At 38.2% G+C, this 19,883-nt stretch overlaps 3 protein-coding genes across 3 annotated transcripts; 2 read left to right on the top strand and 1 right to left on the bottom strand.

The window, feature by feature from the left end:
- The first annotated feature begins 236 nt into the window (after positions 1–236).
- On the top strand, positions 237–16,400 carry LOC134820668 (protein phosphatase methylesterase 1-like). Its single transcript, XM_063831175.1, has 9 exons — positions 237–385; positions 506–657; positions 851–982; positions 1,725–1,903; positions 2,072–2,165; positions 6,910–7,008; positions 8,808–8,948; positions 14,360–14,503; positions 15,453–16,400. Exons 1-9 carry the CDS (start codon positions 256–258, stop codon positions 15,603–15,605), a joined length of 1,224 nt encoding a protein of 407 aa, XP_063687245.1. The 5' UTR covers positions 237–255; the 3' UTR covers positions 15,606–16,400.
- LOC134820669 (uncharacterized) lies at positions 2,792–4,045 on the bottom strand. Its single transcript, XM_063831176.1, has 2 exons — positions 3,633–4,045; positions 2,792–3,466 (listed from the first exon to the last, which is right to left on the bottom strand). Exons 1-2 carry the CDS (start codon positions 3,949–3,951, stop codon positions 2,865–2,867), a joined length of 921 nt encoding a protein of 306 aa, XP_063687246.1. The 5' UTR covers positions 3,952–4,045; the 3' UTR covers positions 2,792–2,864.
- Positions 16,401–18,329: 1,929 nt separating the features above from the next.
- Positions 18,330–19,031, top strand: LOC134821394 (G/T mismatch-specific thymine DNA glycosylase-like). The gene has a single exon (XM_063832135.1). The coding sequence runs from the start codon at positions 18,330–18,332 to the stop codon at positions 19,029–19,031; it is 702 nt and encodes a 233-aa protein (XP_063688205.1).
- Positions 19,032–19,883: the final 852 nt, after the last annotated feature.

Genomic DNA, 19,883 nt, shown 5'->3' on the forward strand with positions numbered 1-19,883 from the left:
CCTTACTCGGGTGTTCGATTTCATCCTGGTAGTAAACACATGGAGCTTGTCATTCGCAATCAATATTATGTCTCTTGAAATCCGATGAGTAGTTGCCAGATGTTTAAGTTTGAGATGACGTAAAAATATCATTTATATGACAACCTGTATAATATATAAGTATTATTATTATATGTAAGTGTGTTCGATAACTATGTCCTGACATTCTGAGCAGAAGTTGATATTTTACTAATCACTAACAATTAAAATAAGGTCATGGAGAGATTAAAGGAGCTTCAGCGGTCAAGCGGTGGTCCTCCTCCTCCTGCTGCCTCCAGACCAAGCTATCACCCTGACGCAATGGACCCAGGAATAGCCCCTGCGGTACTCCCGACCATCGAACAAGGTAATCCGACTAGGCTCACGATCCTTTAATGTAGCTGACTTAATTTGGAAATTAAAAAAAGTTTTCTTTTAGTCTAGAAGAGTATTAATCGTATGAGTTTTAGTAATATGCGCCTCCCAGGATCTGGTCCAGGTGGACTCCCATTCCCTAACGCTGGACCACCTGTCTGTCCTGTCAGAACGTTCAACAAACCCAATAAACGTCCCAAGAGAAAGAGAAGTTTTAGTGAGCTGCCTTGGTCTGACTACTTCACCTCTAAGAAGAGTGTTGAGGTAAACTTCGCAAGTTAACCGTGACTTCGAAAAAAGGACCAAAACATGATTTGGTCATCGAGTGATCATATTTAATCTACTATACATTTTATCCATGGATCAGTGTTTTTGTGAATGTTTGAAATTTTTGGATCAAGATAAGACGATTTTGACTATGATGACTCTTTCACCAAACCCCTTTTAACACGTGCAGGCAGGAGGAGATAAGTTCTGTGTGTACACTACAGGCTCCGGACCAACAGTTCTCTGTCTACACGGAGGAGGACACAGTTCACTATCGTGGGCTCTTTTTACTGCTGAGCTAACACAACGGGCCAGCGTGACGGTAATTAATTTAATTATGAATCAGTTAGCTTGAATTGCAACAAGAAATGCGGCCGCTTTTCTTTTGCGAATGGCCACTCAATTTCCTGATCCGTGATGGCGTCTTTTAGCATATTTCATAATTATTACCTGGTGACCCCAGGCTTTAGTGTTCATAAACAGAAAAATATGAACGGCTGAGCACCGCCCAGTAAATCCCATATTTATTATGAATATGAAAATAATGTTTATTTTTATGCAACCCTCAGTTTATGAAATCTGACACGGATCTGAACATAACAATACATAATAATACTAACTCGAAATAAAGTGCAACGTATTTTCATATCCGCCACTTGACTACATCTTTCATAAATGAGTGGGATCCGTAGTCCGTACATTGTACATATAGTGAAAATAGACGATTTGCTTGACCAGATAAGCGCCGCGCACCAACAATAATTCAATCTTGAATATGGCGTAAAAATACCTTTGCGAAGTTTGCAACAACAGATGTGCACGTGTTACCAGTGCAGCGCGAGCGACATGACAGCCGTTCATTACGCCGTGAGCCCATACAAGCTGCCAAGTGCCATAATATGCAAAAACCCACCTCTATCCTTGTCCTTAACTCTTTTGTGCCTTCGGATCGGGAAAAAAATATTCCTTAATTATGTTGTAATGTATTTAAAAGTGACTAGCTAAAACTGCATATATATACTAACTATAAACCTTATAAATTGTTCACCTCCCACCCTCTACAGGTAGTAGCAATAGATCAAAGAGGACACGGAGACACGGAGACAGATAACGACCAGGATCTCTCAGCGGAGACTCTGTCAGCAGATGTGGGCAGAGTGTGGGAGGCCTTGTATCCTGATCCTGAGGACAGACCTCCGGTTATTCTTATGGGGCACAGTATGGGAGGTGCAGTGGCCGTCAGGTACAGTTAGGTCAAAACAGGGGGGTGGGTGGGGGGGTATGTTTTTCACTTCACATTTTGGTACAGCTTAGTATAGAATTGATTTGCTCATTTGGAATTGCTTGAATGCTCCTGATTGTTAAGACAAAATTTATCATTACTATTTGTTTCCTACCATATTATTTTCAGAGTAGCTGATCAGAAGCTTGTTCCCAATATACGTGGTATTGTTGTTATTGATGTGGTAGAAGGTTCCGCTATGGACGCCCTCAGTGCCATGCAGGTAACACACTGGTATATTCAAATTGGTTGCTGGGGTTTAAAGTACTTTAATTAGTATTGGACATTTGACCAAACACGTTTAACCAATCTATTTTATTGCGTAGGGGAAATTCGCCGCATGGAAAATAAATAACCCCTGTTTATTATTTTATATGATTGAGCAATGTCAATGTCTTCCATATTAGAAAACATTACTTTAACCAAGATTTGCACCTTCTACAGTCTTGAGATAACTTTGAGAGCTTACTGACTTCCTCTGACCATTAAGATGTTTAAGTTAAACGATTATAATATGAGTCCAGTTAGATCGAATTTCCTTGCGAGCGTAAAAGTGACAAATATTTGATTATAGCATCTTTGAAAATTAGCTTAATTGTTGCAAGATTGCATCATAGTTTACAGAAGATCTCAATAATTATATTCATGATTTGTTAGACACACAAAAAAACTGAAATGTATTAAATCTAAACAAATTAATCTATGATACACTAATAAATACATGCAGTTTAAACCTATTACTAACTCTACTCTAAGCATCTGAAGGAGTAAAAAACATCTAATAACATCAGATCATTAGATCAGTTGTCTCTTCCTCACGGCTTGGAGACTCTAAAAAATCAAATGTTTTATCGTCTGGTCATACAAACAAACAAGACAAAGTTTTCCAGTTGTGAAGAACTCTCTGGTAACAATTTTACGGTTACAATCGCTTCCCATTCATCCCATTATGAGTCCTAATAGGACTCTTATGTACCCCAGAGCTGGTCTCCCCGTTGTACAAATAGTTCACATACCTCCTCTGTTCCTCCCCTGCCAACTCTCCATCAAACCAAGTGTCCACCATCTCAGTCAACTCTATACTCTTCATCTGTCTCACCGGCACAGTGGCCGGCTCATCCCCCGGTCTAGGTGCACTAACAATAGACCCGCCCAACACTTGAGTTGTAGCAGCTGGGACCACCCTATTGTTCTCATGACACAACATCTTCAACCAGTCTGTCACGTACCTTCCGTAGATTTTACTGACAGTTACCATCTGGATCAGCTTGATCCGGAGTGCTACCATCCGGGTGAAGTACACGGAGATGTTAGAAATACAGTTGATGAGAGGAAGCACCACCACCACTATTAGCTTCAGATACCCCGTCTTGGGAGAGGTGGTGTTGGTGTAGAAGATGAAGAGGTATACGAGGTAAGGGAGGTTGAGGATCACGTGGAGAAAAGCCATGATGAGAACTGTTATCGTTACTTTGGTCTTAGTGGAGAGGCCTGGCACGTGGATCTTACCAAGCACTTGGTTACCTGGAAATAAGGCTCTATTAGTTGGGAGATTGAGTACCCGCCGAAAATACCTATTGAGAGAAAATTGCTCTAGCTCAAGGTTATGTAGGCATATAAAAAGGGTAAAATGAAATAAAAGATTTATCGATAGATTGTTTTTCAATGAAGACCGCGAAAAACCCTGTACCTGATTTGATGAACACTAGAGCACTGACCACCATGAATTTATCTGCCACAACAGGTAGCGCAAACTCCAAAACATCCAACGTAAAATACACCGCCTTAAACACTGTACTATTAGTTTTAAAAACAGAGTTACTTGAAGTCAAGTCACATGATTCCACTGTGTACCCTCTCATAGCAATTGGAACAATACCTTGTATTAGTAACACCACCAGATAGCAAATAGTAGGGATGTAAATATTAGCTGCCCGCAGATACTTGAACTGATACATCAGAGTCACAATCCTACATGCCAGTATCCACATCACCAGAAAGTTTGTCATCCGCCTGCTGACGCTCCACACAAAGGTCCAAATACTGCACCCTGTGGGACTCCTTAAATAGCCGGTGCCAGTGAACAGGGATAACTCTAGCGGTAGAAGCAGCACTAGGATTATGAGGTCGTTGAAACTAATGAAGATGTAGCTGAGGGCTGAGGGGGTTTTCCTGTGCGCTAGAAAGTATTTGAGAGCAATAATGTTGCCAGTTACACAAGTCAGGGTACAAAGAAGGAGGATGCTTCCTCCGAGGGGACTGTACACTTCTAGGTTTGCTGGCAGGTTCCTATTTGTCATAACCCTGCAAATTTAAATTTGGTTAGTCAGATATTTCAAATAGAAAACAGTATAGTTGCAGAACAAGTGATATATCTTGTGGAGTGTGGACCATAAACATGATAGACTGACAGATGTCAAATGTATTTGGTCTACAAAATAATATCGTTTAATCTGCGCAAAGGGACAGCGCATTATATCGAAAATGCCGTTTCTCCAGTGCAGTTACTCCCTAAAATGCATGTTGAGTAATGTCGAGGAGTTCTGAAATACAAGTTGTCAATATCTGAATTCTCAACAACAACTGTCATAACATATAACCAAATAGGTTATGCCAAGTTTGGTTGTTAAACACAATTCAGTGCCGTCTGGATAACGTCAAGAAGCAGATCAAAGTGTGACGTAACACAGATAATGACAAGGTAACAAGCAAGAACAGCGCCTAAATCTCCACTGATAAGTGATTTTGATGTCGGTCTTAGCAAGGTCTAGTAGCTACAAAACGCAGATCAATGCAATGCTCATTTCCCGACGTGATTATTGATTGAACGACAACGGGATTATAGGGGTTGCAACTTGAGGTGACACATTGACACTTAACAATTACCAGGCATCTCATTTTATGAGAGCTGTCTTATGAGTTATGACTCCTTGATATTCGTCTCTGATGATTATATTATGCAAGATGCACAACGTATTATATCCATGGCATGGCGCCTTGCAAGTTAATGAATCTATCAACCATTTACTTTACTCAAACGCGTTAATTTATCACAGGTGCCTGCTCTTAAGATCATGAAGATCCTAATATCAGAAATATTATATAGATTCTAATCCTTCAGGATTTACTGAAATACATTAAATTCAATATAATTGCAACTAGAACCCACCAATATATCTAGCTACGTTCTCAATATCACCCAGTAAAGTCCTGTCCTTTTTATTTGGTCTATACTTAAATGTAATAAATACGCTGGGAGGAGAAAGTGATGTCTTGAACACGTCCTCCCCCATAACATGACTAGAATATCCAATACCAAGCTGTGACAGTATCAATGATGGGAATGTTACAGATTCTCAAGGTGCCACGCACATTGTCAGGTTAAGGAGCATAGCGGGTAGTCTGGCAAATAATTTCAAATCTAATTGTTCACCATATAATATCTCCACTTTAAATTTCATTTCTTATTTCATTATAAAGCTTTGTCCGGTGTCACGTGGGGGTTAAGGGCATGTCACGTGGTAGTATACGTCTGAACATTACTGTAGTATTGCTGTAATATAAGGAGAATATCCTGAGATTAAATCGGGACAAATTATTACACTGTACCTTGATTTATAATGTGCCAAATTGAGTTGTAAGAAATGGGCATATTTCATTAAGCGTAAGTAAGTAAGTAGCATTGGCTAGTGGAGATGAAACATACTTCATCCATTATCGGGCTTTCATCATTTCTCTTTATAATTATATTATTCCAAAATATAAAAAACATTTTTGATAATATCAATCTTGTATCCGAGCTAAAACCTCTTGGCAGTGCTACCTGACAAATAGATACCATATCACTTACTCCCACAAAAACACAAAAGAAACACACGATAGGATACAACTGAGACCTGAAATGGTAGAACAGGGTTTTAAATGAAGTTAGTTATGAGTAATCGTGTTGACGCTACTACAGTGGCAGCTCTCTCGCTTTAACGTCACAAATATGTCGTGTCTTCTATTAATATCCTGATCAAATATGCCACGTGCTTTGGTACCTCGCGTGTTTTGTACAGTGAACTCAGAACAATTGAAACTTCCATGACGTTAGGTTACAGACAGGTGTTAAATTCGAATTTCTGGGTGAACATAAAGGTTGATACTGATAGTTCTTGTGGTTGAAATTAGCGACACGGATTATTCCATTTTAGATAGAATATTCCAGGGGTTGCTGGGCCATTGGTGCCTGACGCACTTGCAGGGGTGGTTAGATATAGATAGTTTAATATTACCAAATGAGCAGTTGTAATTTTACAGTTAAACTAGGGTAAATTACTCAAATCTCAATTTCGCTACTTTATTATCAATTATCAATTATAATTTATTCGTAAACTCTGGGTGTTGTGCAAAGGGCTACAGCTAAACATGATATTATGTCATAGCAATACTAATTTTTCTGTTTCCATCAATTGCAATCCAAAATTAAATCACGAATAAGATTAATACCGGCTAACAGAAACAGTCAACAAAAATTATAAACATTAGCAAACTATCGCAAAATGGCAGCTGTTCAACTAATGAGACTAGATTGTAATCTGGCTCATCAATTGACAAATTAAAGCACAATAGACAAATTATAGCACAATCTGTGTAACCTCTATAATCTAACTTGCCTGGCGTGAAACAGGCCAATTAATGCTAATGTATAAATTCAATCGTGTGTCAATGTATTGTCGTTATGATGTGCGTGGTAACTATCTGGTTACTATCTTTATAGATATTATTATATGACCTTAAATGACCCTCCGTTCAACATCTAATACCAACTTATCAGACAAGGGGGAACATCATCATAACTATTTAGGAATATCTTGTTATTCGCTGACAACTCAACAACAATTTGCTGCGCATTGATTCGGGGTCTGTTTATTAGTTGATAAGTATTAATAAAACAATTATGTTATAATGCTTTTTGCCCACAGGGAGTGCTGAAGAGGCGACCACAACACTTCAGTTCCAAGAGAAAAGCTATAGAATGGATTCTAAAGAGTGGCCAACTGAGGAATAATGAGAGTGCTAGAGTAAGTTTTATTATTAAAATTTTGTAGACTTGTCCAGATCCAGTCTTAATCTTAAATTGGACATAACTCACTAGCTAAAGTAGCTCTGATACGTTGGACTAGAACCTGTAAGACTGGCCTCCAGCTCGCCATTTTTGAGATTCAAGCATATCGAGGATGTTCAAAAGGTGCAGGATATTCACGTCGGGACAAAATACCGGTGGCAATTATTTCGTGGGCCCTAACATGACTCGTTCAGATCCAGTCTTAACCTTAAGTTGGACATAACTTACTAGCTATGAAAATTGTACAATGTACCTCTAAGTGTTATCTTATCTGCTATATGCTGCATAGTTGAATATTGCTGTAGATCAAAATGTCGATTATATCGTCAGGTTAAATCGAGCATTCTGTTGACGTTGTTCGGTGAGCAATTGTTTTACAATAAAACATGATTTAATTTAGCCGGGGAAAATAGTTTTATCAGGTTTTAAGTTCACAAAACATTGTTATTTCCGATTATCTTACCAATCTTTTAATTCGTAAGAAGTTATGTAAGTATAACATAAACGCCGAGCGGCAGAACTAAAGCCAACAGGGAACTGGTGATATACTAAATCCTCAAATTTGCATAAGATGATCGTGCCCCCGACGATATAGTTACGTAGGTGGCTGGTTGATTTAACAGATTCTGACATATTACCGCTCGTGGCTCTCTCCGTCGCCTCTTGGTTCAGTTGGTTGACTCCACTTCCTTTTTCAAGGATATCAATACAATCAGACAGATTTGACAGGAAATCTTGGCCTTGACTAATAACTTTTGATGGTGATTTTCAATTTAAAGGGTTTCTGGTTAACCGACCACATAGTGACTCTAATTTGACCATATCTGACATTTCATTTTAAAACCGTTTACCGGCCTTTATAAATTATATATAATATAAATTATAATGAACTTTATGGTATTCTCTTTTACAAAGTTTTTAAAATAAAGGAAGGACACGAAAAAGAGGCTTGGACGTAGGGAAGTAAGTATAATCAAAGAACTTTTTTTTCATCAAAGAAATGAAATCTACATTCAAATACTGATCGGTAAACGGAAGCCTAATAATCTAGATCAGGCATTTTATGACTGACGTCTGACACGTTGTATAACGTTGATAACTGAGATTGACAGTAAAATACACGGAAATTTACCAAAAATGACCGTAAATACTCGAAACTGCAGAAAGGACGTTGTAACAATAAGGATTGTATGCACTTTCAAGATGATTTTCAATGGTAATTCGACACTTTTTTTCTAGATACTGATCTTTTACATAAGTACATGGATTTCAAAAGTCCTCGTGACGATAATTAATTACCATTTCATTTGGGAATATGCAATGGAGCTAAAAACGAACAAATCCGTCTCTGGAAATTTGTAATCTGACGTTAACTGTCGTCCACGTAGTATTTTGCTAATTTTGATTTCATCATCCAAAATGAATGAATGTGTCAGTTTTGCTTAGAAGCTTAAGATCGAATTAGAATTTAAGGAGATTAAATTAAATCGAATTTATGATTAATCTTTCAAAAATTATGCCAGCACGTATTAAAACGCTTCGGTGCTTTTCAAAATTAAACACTGATTGAGAAAAAATACGCAGAGGAACCATGAAATCTTATGACCTATTGGGAAAATCAAAACTGCGATTCACCGTAAACCCCGATTTACCGTACTATTTTCCATTCCCCAAATCAGGGTACTACTGCATTCATTATTTCAGCGGCTTGAAGATTATATTAACTCTATAACTGACACATTCGCCTATTTTCAGGTGAGCATGGGCGCACAGTTAAAACCATACAAAAAGAAAGAGAAAGAGAATGTGGCGGGTGAGGAAGGCTCGCTAACTGCGGTACAGGAAGAAGGAGATGAGGAGAATGAGGAAACAACTGAGAATGGGTACACTTGGAGGGTCAGTCAACTTATAAAACTTACACGAGTGTAAAACACTGGTACAGTCCAACAAAACGAGACATGAGCCTGGCGAATTAAAAAACGTGGCGCGGATCATTTTGTTGCACGTTCATGTGTACATGATGCTTGGGCGCCCAAACACATTTGCATACGTGAACTAAACTGAACATTCAACAAAAACTGCCCGAACTATGACCAACGGCATTAAAAGCACTACTGCATGTCACCAAAAAAGCCACTTAAAACTATTTTACACTCAATATATTTGAAGACTTTGACATTGTGCGTCATGAAGAGAACTCTATAACAGGCCATATTATTTAACGTCTGAGCCTCTAAGGTGTCTTTATCACAAGTTCCACCACCCGCTACTTACACACGTACTATGTCACCAATACTTCGTTTATTAAGGGCTTCTAATGCTGAATGCAAGGTTAGCTCTACTGTTCTACTCCTTATTGCTACTTTTCCTGGTTACTGTAACCACTGCTAGTCCTCAAATTCCTCCTACTAAAATAGAACCTGATCGTTATATCGTCTGGACACAATAAAATTACATTAATGAATAATTTTCGAGTAAGCTTGTTCGAGACAAAATCTCGACATGTTTTGAGTTCATCTGGTTCCCAAAAGGCGGCGGTGGCTACGAAACAGAACATCGCTGCAAACAAACCTCGTCAAACAACATAATATGTACTTTATCATAAGATCTTCAAAGTTGAGCTATATAAGTAGTGATCTCGCCTTCAACTTCCTCTCGCATTAACACTGCAGTGTGCAGAGAGACTCTTAAACCATTAGCAAGAATTGTTTCCGCCGCCAATAATTGGTTAGGAGATGAATCAAATTGCTGCTTAACCAATAAAATATAACCAATATATAATAAGATCACTGCCCTCCGATCAACACCCAATAAGAAGGCAGTGTTGCGGCAATTACCCAATCAGAAGGTATTGCCCAACAAAACAGGAAGGCTCGGCGACAAAACATATTCTCTGACTGAGATTCACGGGGTGAGTTATCCGGTGAGTTATGTGTGGTGATCACTTACCTTGGTAACCATGGTAACCATGGTAGCCACTGTAACCATGGTAATCATAGTAGCCATGGTTTTTATCTAACGACGCATGATTTCACGTGAGTTGTGACCACCAAAACTCCATCGAATCCACGAAACTGAGAAACTACCAAACTATCATACTATGTGGTTACCAGGACAATTGTCGTAGAACACCTTACATGGCCTGCAAATCACTGCTTCTACTTCCACAAATTGACACCTTCAAATTGGACAGCTGTTGTTGTGATGTTCTGTAATTTCTATAAACTTTTGAGAAAACAAGACGACCGAATACAAACAAATCTAGCAAAGCTATTTCAAGACTGCCATAGGAAACGCTCGAATACATCATTCGATATCATTACAAGTACATATTTAGCTCTTTATTGCCATTCTTCTTGACTTAAGAAAGGGCGGCGACCTTTTAACGGAGACAAAACTTCTTGGGTGTCCCGACGAAAAATGCCAATTATGGCCGAGACTTAAGAAACTGCAAATCTTCCATTTGTGGGTTTTCTAAAGAGTAGCAATTAAAAGTAGGACGAATTAGGGCACACTGAACCACAACTAAAGTTGCTTGCCCGTGTAAACTTTATGGTTAATATAGTAGCACTAAGATACTACACTTAGTTGATGATTCCGGCTCAACCAGTACTATTACTAAATTTTGACCGGGATAAAACTAGTAATACCATGATATGAGACAAGATAAACGCAATCTTAGGACGCGAGGAAGACTACAACACCTCGGACAACATTAAATATATCACTAAATTAATTACACTACTAGATAAGGAACTGTTGACGAGAACAACTAGCAGGACAAACATACCGGCTGCTGTACAGCTAACATGGTTACCATGATAACCACTGTATCTATGGAGCAGCAGGTGCAGTTACTTATGTCACGTGACATACAGTTACCATGACCACACCGTCTCTACAACTCGTCATTTTTACTTATATTACTGCCTCTCAAAATGACGGGTGTCTTGATAGATAACACAGAATTAGTAGTTACCATGGCAACCAACGCAATTATATTGATTTATTCATGACAAATAATGATTGGTTGATCAGATGAGAAATATTGGAATTATAATGGCGAATTATAACGTAAAATAAGAACAATCAACAAGTAGTGCTAATAGTAATCGAGAGTTTGGTACGAACATTAAACAGATCTAATGCCGTGGCTTTATAATTGCCCCTCCCCGCCCCGCCCTCCACTACAATAAGTAACAACAAAAGAAACGTTATCTGTCGAAGAACTACATTTTTCATCAAACCATCTAAAGGTCCTGCACAGTTCGAACCCCGATGAGCTTAGATTTAGGATGAGCTTTAATATCACGCTAATGCGACATAGACCTTCCCTGAAATACGTCGACATCATTTAGCTCCATTTGTCAAGTTTAAGGAAGGTTTTAGAAGGGAGGCAGAATGCAGATTGCATGTGTGCAGTGGCTTTAAATCAGCTGTCAAAGTTGCACAATCACTTTAGTGAGCAACACCCTGTTGCGAAGACATGTGACAGTACCGTCTATTTAGCTTCGAACTGTGATCTTAAGAGGGCCAGTTCTAGTATATTAGTATCTACAATTATTATCTAATTGCTCCCAGCTTAACAAAATGTCAAGATAATGTCGCAATATTAACGGTTTATTGATGATCAACTTATTGTGTGGTTGAAGGTGGGGTACACTGGTGCTATCATGGCTATTTATAGTATTCTGAGACGGTTTATATTGCGTGGTTTAAACTATTCTGACGTACAAAAAGGGATAAAATGGCAACATTTGACAGCGTTTAATGGTTAGATTGTGTTATTCGTATCTCAGATTAATATACCGACTTTATATAGGCACAAACTTATTTAACAGTGAATGGCTTAAGATAGACAAATAAACGTTTCTTACTATCAAAATATCGAGGGAAAGACTATTAAAATCTGCGGTATCAGTGAAACTGGTTTTATTGGTCGATGGATTGATTTTTTTTGTAACGTCGTGAAAGTAAGCATTTAAGGATTAATGATAAATTTAGCCTTAATAATCCTGGACCAGGCAAAAGTCCTGCTCACATTGGGACGTCCGCTCGGTTTCTCGATGTAATCCGACTTATATGGTCCTAAATAACACTAATTACTCGGGTACACTTTTTCACCAGTGGGGCATTTCTCGGAATCACGCCCTTTTTGACCGCACCCATATCGCGACCCCAACTATAAATTATCTCGGCTTCTGATTGAGATACAGACCTCAGGCATGAACCAAAATGTGCCCAGGATGCATGTTTATATTAGTGCTATGAAGATACTTAAGGCCTAAGAGACTTATTTTTTGAGAAATCGCCAAAAATCCGATTTTACTATATAACAGCCTCGCAAGTAACAATTATTACATTTATTTCAAGATATCTCAGCTTCTGATTGGAGCTAAGCGCTCATCTTGGGCATTAAAATGGTCAGAATCATCATATTAAGTGGGGTAGAGCATGGTTTTAAAGTCTTGAGACTTCAGGTTGTTGAGTTATTAGGTCAGATCCCATTTTTATGCTCTCGCGAGTAGCGATAGATGCACTTATTTCAAGATATCTCAGCTTCTGATTGGAGCTAAGCGTTCATCGTGGACATTGAAATGGTCAGAATCATCACATTGAGTGGGGTAGAGCATAGTTTTAAAGTCTTTAGACTTCAGGTTGTTGAGTTATTAGGTCAGATCCCATTTTTACGCTCTCGCGAGTAGCGATTGATGCACTTATTTCAAGATATCTCAGCTTCTGATTGGAGCTAAGCGTTCATCTTGGGCATTGGAATGGTCAGAATCATCACATTGAGTGGGGTAGAGCATAGTTTTAAAGTCTTGACACTTCAGGTTGTTGAGTTATTAGGTCAGATCCCATTTTTACGCTCTCGCGAGTAGCGATTGCCAAGAAATATCAATAAAATTTCACTAAAACCTCTAGCCCTAGGAACATTCATTACCCCACTTGATTTGATCATTCTGACCATTTTAATGCCCATGATAAGCGCTTAGCTTCAATCAGAAGCTGAGATATCTTGTAATAAGTGTGTCAATCGCTACTCGCGAGAGTGTAAAAATATGTTGTAACCTCGCGAGATCATAAAAATGGGATCTGACCTAATAACTCAACAACCTGAAGTCTCAAGACTTTAAAACTATGCTCTACCCCACTTAATGTGATGATTCTGATCATTCCAATGCCCAAGATGCACGCTTAGCTCCAATCAGAAGCTGAGATATCTTGAAATAAGTGCATCAATCGTACTCGCGAGAGCTTAAAAATGGGATTTAACCTAATAATTCAACAACCTGAAGTCTCAAGACTTTAAAACTATGCTCTACCCCACTCAATGTGATGATTCTGATCATTCCAATGCCCAAGATGAACGCTTAGCTCCAATCAGAAGCTGAGATATCTTGAAATAAGTGCATCAATCGCTACTCGCGAGAGCGTAAAAATGGGATCTGACCTAATAACTCAACAACCTGAAGTCTAAAGACTTTAAAACTATGCTCTACCCCACTCAATGTGATGATTCTGACCATTTCAATGCCCAAGATGAACGCTTAGCTCCAATCAGAAGCTGAGATATCTTGAAATAAGTGCATCAATCGCTACTCGCGAGAGCATAAAAATGGGATCTGACCTAATAACTCAACAACCTGAAGTCTCAAGAATTTAAAACCATGCTCTACCCCACTCAATATGATGATTTTGACCATTTTAATGCCCAAGATGAGCGATTAGCTCCAATCAGAAGCTGAGATATCTTGAAATAAGTGTAATAATTGTTACTGCGAGACTGTTATATAGTAAAATCGGACTTTTGGCGATTTCTCAAAAAATAAGTCTCTTAGGCCTTAAGTATCTTCATAGCACTAATATAAACATGCATCTTAGGCACATTTTGGTATTATATGTCTAAGGTCTGTATCTCAATCAGAAGCTGAGATAATTTATAGTGGGGGTTGCGAAATGGGCGCGGTCAAAAAGGGCGTGATTCCGAGAAATGCCCCACTGGTGAAAAAGTGTACCCGAGTAATTAGTGTTATTTAGGACCATATAAGTCGGATTACATCGAGAAACCGAGCGGACGTCCCAATGTGAGCAGGACTTTTGCCTGGTCCAGGATAATAATATAATAATAAAGTTAGATCCGATAAAAAATCTATTGATTATAATTTATATATTGGCACAATGTACCCTCGGCTCATGTTATTATCCAGTTACAATATCACCATACAGCTGTTTGGACTGAAGTAAAATAAGAATCAAGATTTAAACAATTAATTGATGTATTAATTAATAAAATCCCCGTCCAGGTAGACTTAGCCGCAAGTGAGAAATACTGGTCCGGCTGGTACAGTGGGATGAGCAAACTCTTTCTCTCAGTGCCCACCCCAAAACTACTCCTTTTAGCTGGACCTGATAGATTGGATACAGAGCTGACTCGCGCTCACATGCAGGTACAAATATACAGACAAACATACAAGCACAAACATACATACAAATAGACAGGCATACAATTAACATACAGACAAACGTACGAACATACAGAGACAAACGTAAAATATACATTCAAACAGGCATAATATGCAACTTGACCTTAATATCGCTTACGATATCAACAGACAATAATTCGGCTTTAACAAAGGCTGCTCGACAGAAGCGGCCCTACATAAAGTTACTCACACTATTGAACGTAGAATAGCTAAGATTTTGTCTTAGTTTTTTTATGATTTTTATAGACATAGATGGAGCCTTTGATAACGTCTCTTTCAAAGCCATCTCTGAAACTATCAAGGCCACGAAAGTGGACCTGGCCACAGCACTGTGGATTATCAAAATGGTTATTAACCGTTTCATTACTAATATACTATAAATAGATAACTCCGGCAACCTCCCTCAGAGTTGCCATACCCCAGAGGCAGACAGAACATCCTCGTGCTATCCTTCCGTGGGCTATCTAGGTCCAGCCTCCGACCTCTCTTTAGAAAAATAAAAAATACACCCAGACAACATACACTGACATACTAAAAACATCGCGTTGAAACAAAAGGAAGAGGAGTTAAGCTGATTATGATATTGATACTCTTCAAAGCATTTGCAATTAGGCCGATAAATTCTGTTCCTTTATATTAAGTGCAATGTGAGTAATTGTACGCTGGGAGGAATTAGATAAAACGACAAATTAATAAAGACGAAAAGTGAAGTTATAATTTAAGTTGTCATTTAATGCAACGTGATCCTATAAATGGTTTCGCGATTACTATTCTTACGAATTTTCGTACATTTTTCGTAAATCCTTTATATATCTAAGATAAAGTACCAAATCTCGAATCTATGTATATTTCACTGTAAAATTTAGGGGGAAGGTTCCAAGTTCAATTAACGACAACCAAGTTTCTACTCCAGGGGAAGTTCCAGGTCCAGATGTTCAACACTGCTGGACACAGCGTTCAGGAGGATCTACCGGAGAAGGTAGCTGACGTGGTCAGTTCCTTCCTCGTGAGACAGCGTTTTGCTCAGGGGAGTTACAACCCTCAGACTATAAGACCCTGCTGTTAGACAAACTTCCTTATATGGGCATAGCTCTGTATTTCTGCCGGTAGGAACCCTTACTCGTTTTTATGAGGTACTCATCGATTGTAAAAAAAGATATCAGAAAAAACTGAGCAGAGAATTGTTTGCCAATCCCAAGCAAACCGAACCTCGCTCGATCGTATGTTAAAAGTCGGAATATTTTTGACGAGTCTGTGAGAAGGCTGTGAAAAGTGATGAAGAGCAAACAAAATAATAGCAAGAGTCTTAAAAAATACTTAATAGTGTGACATCACAACTCAACTCAGAACTCAAGATATGACGTCACTAATCAGGATATGACGTCACTAATCAGGATATAAGATGAGTCTGGGCGGAGAGTAAAAGAGAGAAATACTACAAGAAGACTGTACAGGAGCGGTCTGTGTACTAGCTACGTTGTATTGTACTGCAGAGCGACCTGATTAATTGCTACTCGTCGCCTCATTAAAACTTACTGCTTGCAGACGATACGAAGCTTCCTTATTTGGGCATAGCTTAGTGCATCCTTATATGGGCAAAGCTTGCTTATATGGCTAATATTTCCCATACTTATACGATACCTTGGTATTTGTGAATGAGGCCAGAGCTGCAGTCATCAGCATTTTAAATATTCCAAGTTTGAAAATGATCTGTTTAGTAATATTTAATTTATTCGTTGTTGTAAATATTTTATATTGTTCAATATTGATGTTGATTAGTGTGTTATTTTTCTAACTGACTGTATTGTTCATTTTTCATCACAACCAATTATTGAATTATTATTTAAAGTTTGTTGATATCTAATATTCCCAATTTTTCTATTTTATCCGATTGATGCATCAGTAAACGGTATTTACTGATAATATAAATATTACGACAATAACTAATAACATATCAACTAATCACCAACCCACTGTAGCAGTATGATTGAGATAACCTGTAATGACAGGCTGGGTAAGAAAGTGCGTGTAAAGTGTAACGCTGATGATACAGTTGGGGACCTTAAGAAACTAATAGCCGCTCAGACTGGAACAAAATGGGAGAGAATTGTACTTAAGAAATGGTACACTATCTTCAAGGTAAAATTACATGTGAAACAATCTTGGCCATTTTCAGTCAGTTAGTTCTTTATATAACTCCAAAAGTTGTGACCTTGTATAGTAATCATGTGTCCTAAAAACCAAGGTGTCGTATTTTAAGAGGTGTGGTAAGAAACAAAGATATTTTATCTCCAAATAACCAGAGTTTGACACGATTCTGACGTCAAGGTTTTGTTCTCGCTTAAATAATAATCTATTAATAGATTATTGTCACCGTCACAGCCCACAGGTGTAAGACATGTCCTAAACCTCGTGTCACGTGTTTCCAGATTTGCACGAGATATTTAACCACTAACCAGGGGTAGTGGTGTAGTAACCAGTGGAACTGAATAAAGTATTTTGATCGCTCGACTGCTCTCTATTACATCGCCAAAACAGGTTTCTTTCATTCAAATTTCTGATTGTTTCTGAATAGACTCAATGAAGACAGATTCTAATGGAAATAAATATTAGAATCTGTCTTCACTGAGTCCAGAAACAATCAGAAATTTGAACGAAAGAAACATCGAATCATGAGACTCAATATTAATACACGGCCCAATCAAATCGCCAAAACATAGATACACATTTCCACTTATGTTTTTAGGCAAGAAAATTATCCTATACTGCATTTGAGAATAAGGTAACTGCAACCTCCGATGAGTATGAAAGATTACGTAAAACTACACTTAAAAGTACACAACGCAAACCGGCTGACTTAAGTACAATAATTATTACCTTCACTTGGACACCGGCCGTCCTAACAAGCTGCGAAAATATCTATGACAACGGAATGTAACCATGGCAACCACCTCCCACCCCTATGCCTGGTCATTAGTAAGGTTTTATTCATTATTGATTAGTCTACCACGTAATTTAGGTTGGTGTTGTAATATTGTAATTATTTATTATTGGCAATGTTACAACCGGAAATTTTGGTACTTGAGGAATCTTTTCTCTTTTAAGTACGTGTTTTTTTGTGCATCACAGAGTCAGAAGTTCATTTATGACACAAATACCGAATCAGGGCATGTCAGGCGGTTTCTCCTTTTTGACCACTTTCTTTTTCGCAGGATCACGTGATGCTGAGTGACTACGAGATTCACGACGGAATGAACCTGGAGCTCTATTACCAATGAACTTCACCCTTCACTGGTTACCATGACAACTGCTTTCTCATTCAGAGAGACCTACCGCCCAACTTCTTTGTTATCAAATGTTATCCAGCTTTCACATCTTCTTCAATAAAACGCTCGTCAATGTCGTAAAAATTTAACTACATTTCGTGTTTTTGACCGTGGTTTTACAACTGTTGAGGTTTAATCTTTACAGTCTTGATGTTTACAAGGTTGGCTAAGACTTCATTTTATTTATTTTTTTGCGGTTATACTTTTAATTATATTGTTTTATTGTCTATTAGTTTGACTTCCTCCATAACTTCTAACAGATCTTAAAGGGAACAAATCCTCCGTGGAGTTTTCACTTCATTTTAACACTGTAATTCAATATATCTGGCAACATGTGATTTATTTAAGCTGTTAAATCTCAGCATACTTACCTAATTCGTCTCTATTTGTTTAGCATGAAGCAAAAGCGACTGAAGATGAGAAGGATGATTACTGGCTCTATTCCATAACTCACTTAACAAAAAATGCCGAAAGTCAGCTCAAAGTCCGCCAAAGTCCGCTCATCTCCTAAGAAACTAGGCCCAATATTTGGTGGCTGTTCTGAGGAGGAGATAAGATCTAGAACCCTTCCGGAACTGATCCGACCCAACCTCTCCCTTCTGTTCGTGGGGATCAACCCAGGTCTTTACTCTGCATACAAGGGTCACTACTACTCAAAGAAGGGTAACCATTTCTGGCCCTGTCTTGTACAGTCCGGCCTGGTTCCCTCAAATTTCGGACCTGAGAACGATCAGGATTGTTTAAGTTTGGAGACAAGTATCGGGTTTACTGACATTGTTAGTCGGTGTACACGTGCACAGAGCGAACTTAAAGACGAAGAGTTTGATGAAGGAGTGAGGGAGGTGCGTGCTAAACTGATAAAATATAACCCGATGGTGGTTGTGTTCAATAGTAAGCAGATATTTTCCCGGTTCACGGGAGAGAAAATGAAGGATGTGAAGAGTGGGCGGCAGAGTTACAAGTTGGAGGGGTGTTTTAGTGTGTTCTACATGATGACTAACACTTCCCCTCTCAACGCTCATTTCCCTACCGTACAGTCTAGAATGTTCTATTATGAAGAGATTAAGAGTTTGTTAGCAGAGCAGAGGGTGAGTCCATACTGGAGAACTAACTCGGAGAATAGTCAGGGAAATGGTTACATGGACAATGGGTCAGATGATCATTGAATAATTTACTAAAATTATAATAGCCCAGATTTCAGAGAATTTTCAAATTTTTTCAGCGCTCATAAATTAACTATTATTTTGCTTTGTCTCCTCATAAACAGCGGGATGACACCCGCCCACTGTTTTATATTAGCACTAAATTCGAAAAAGGTTTCACGTATTGATCATGTGTGTAATTGGTTTTTATTGCAAGTTACTGTTTGACCTTTATGTATCTAGCCATCTAATTCATATCCATAGAGGCGGAAAACATTTATAGTTATACCCTCTTTCTGCATTGATTGTGTTAAATGTATTATAATTTGATATTGTATTTATTTTGATGTATTTGAATAATTTTCACTTTTAATTTATTTATATGTCTAGTTTGCATTATGTATATATCTGCTGATGTTTTATGACTGGTCAAAATCTATAAATTACCACTTACTGATACTAGTAACTATAGTAACTATCGTAACTATAGTAACCATAGTAACTTCTTACTGACACTAGTAACTAGTGAAGCATGGGTCGTGGCAGAAGGGAGAATGGAATGTTCCGATTCAGTTGGTTCATTAAAAAGAGAAACATGCAGTTCGCAGGGGTAAGTTATTTGTTAATATAGTCGTCTTTAGGTTTGCTTGGGTTGTAAAAATACAGGAAATTGTAATTCCTTTCGTTTTTCCCGTAATCTTCCGTCAACTTGTTTATGAGCATATAAAATACCTAAAAATTCACTTTACCACTTTATAACTGTGTTTCTGTTTCAGTTCTTCGTCCTAGCTGGTCCCTTTATGTGGACGTGGGTTTACTGCTATAAGAACTGGGAGAAACTTGGTCTCAACACTAATGTGAGTAATTATAATAACT

This window comes from Bolinopsis microptera, chromosome 9 (genome assembly GCF_026151205.1).
Source record: "Bolinopsis microptera isolate Bmic1 chromosome 9, MBARI_Bmic_1.0, whole genome shotgun sequence".
Classification (NCBI taxonomy): domain Eukaryota; kingdom Metazoa; phylum Ctenophora; class Tentaculata; order Lobata; family Bolinopsidae; genus Bolinopsis; species Bolinopsis microptera.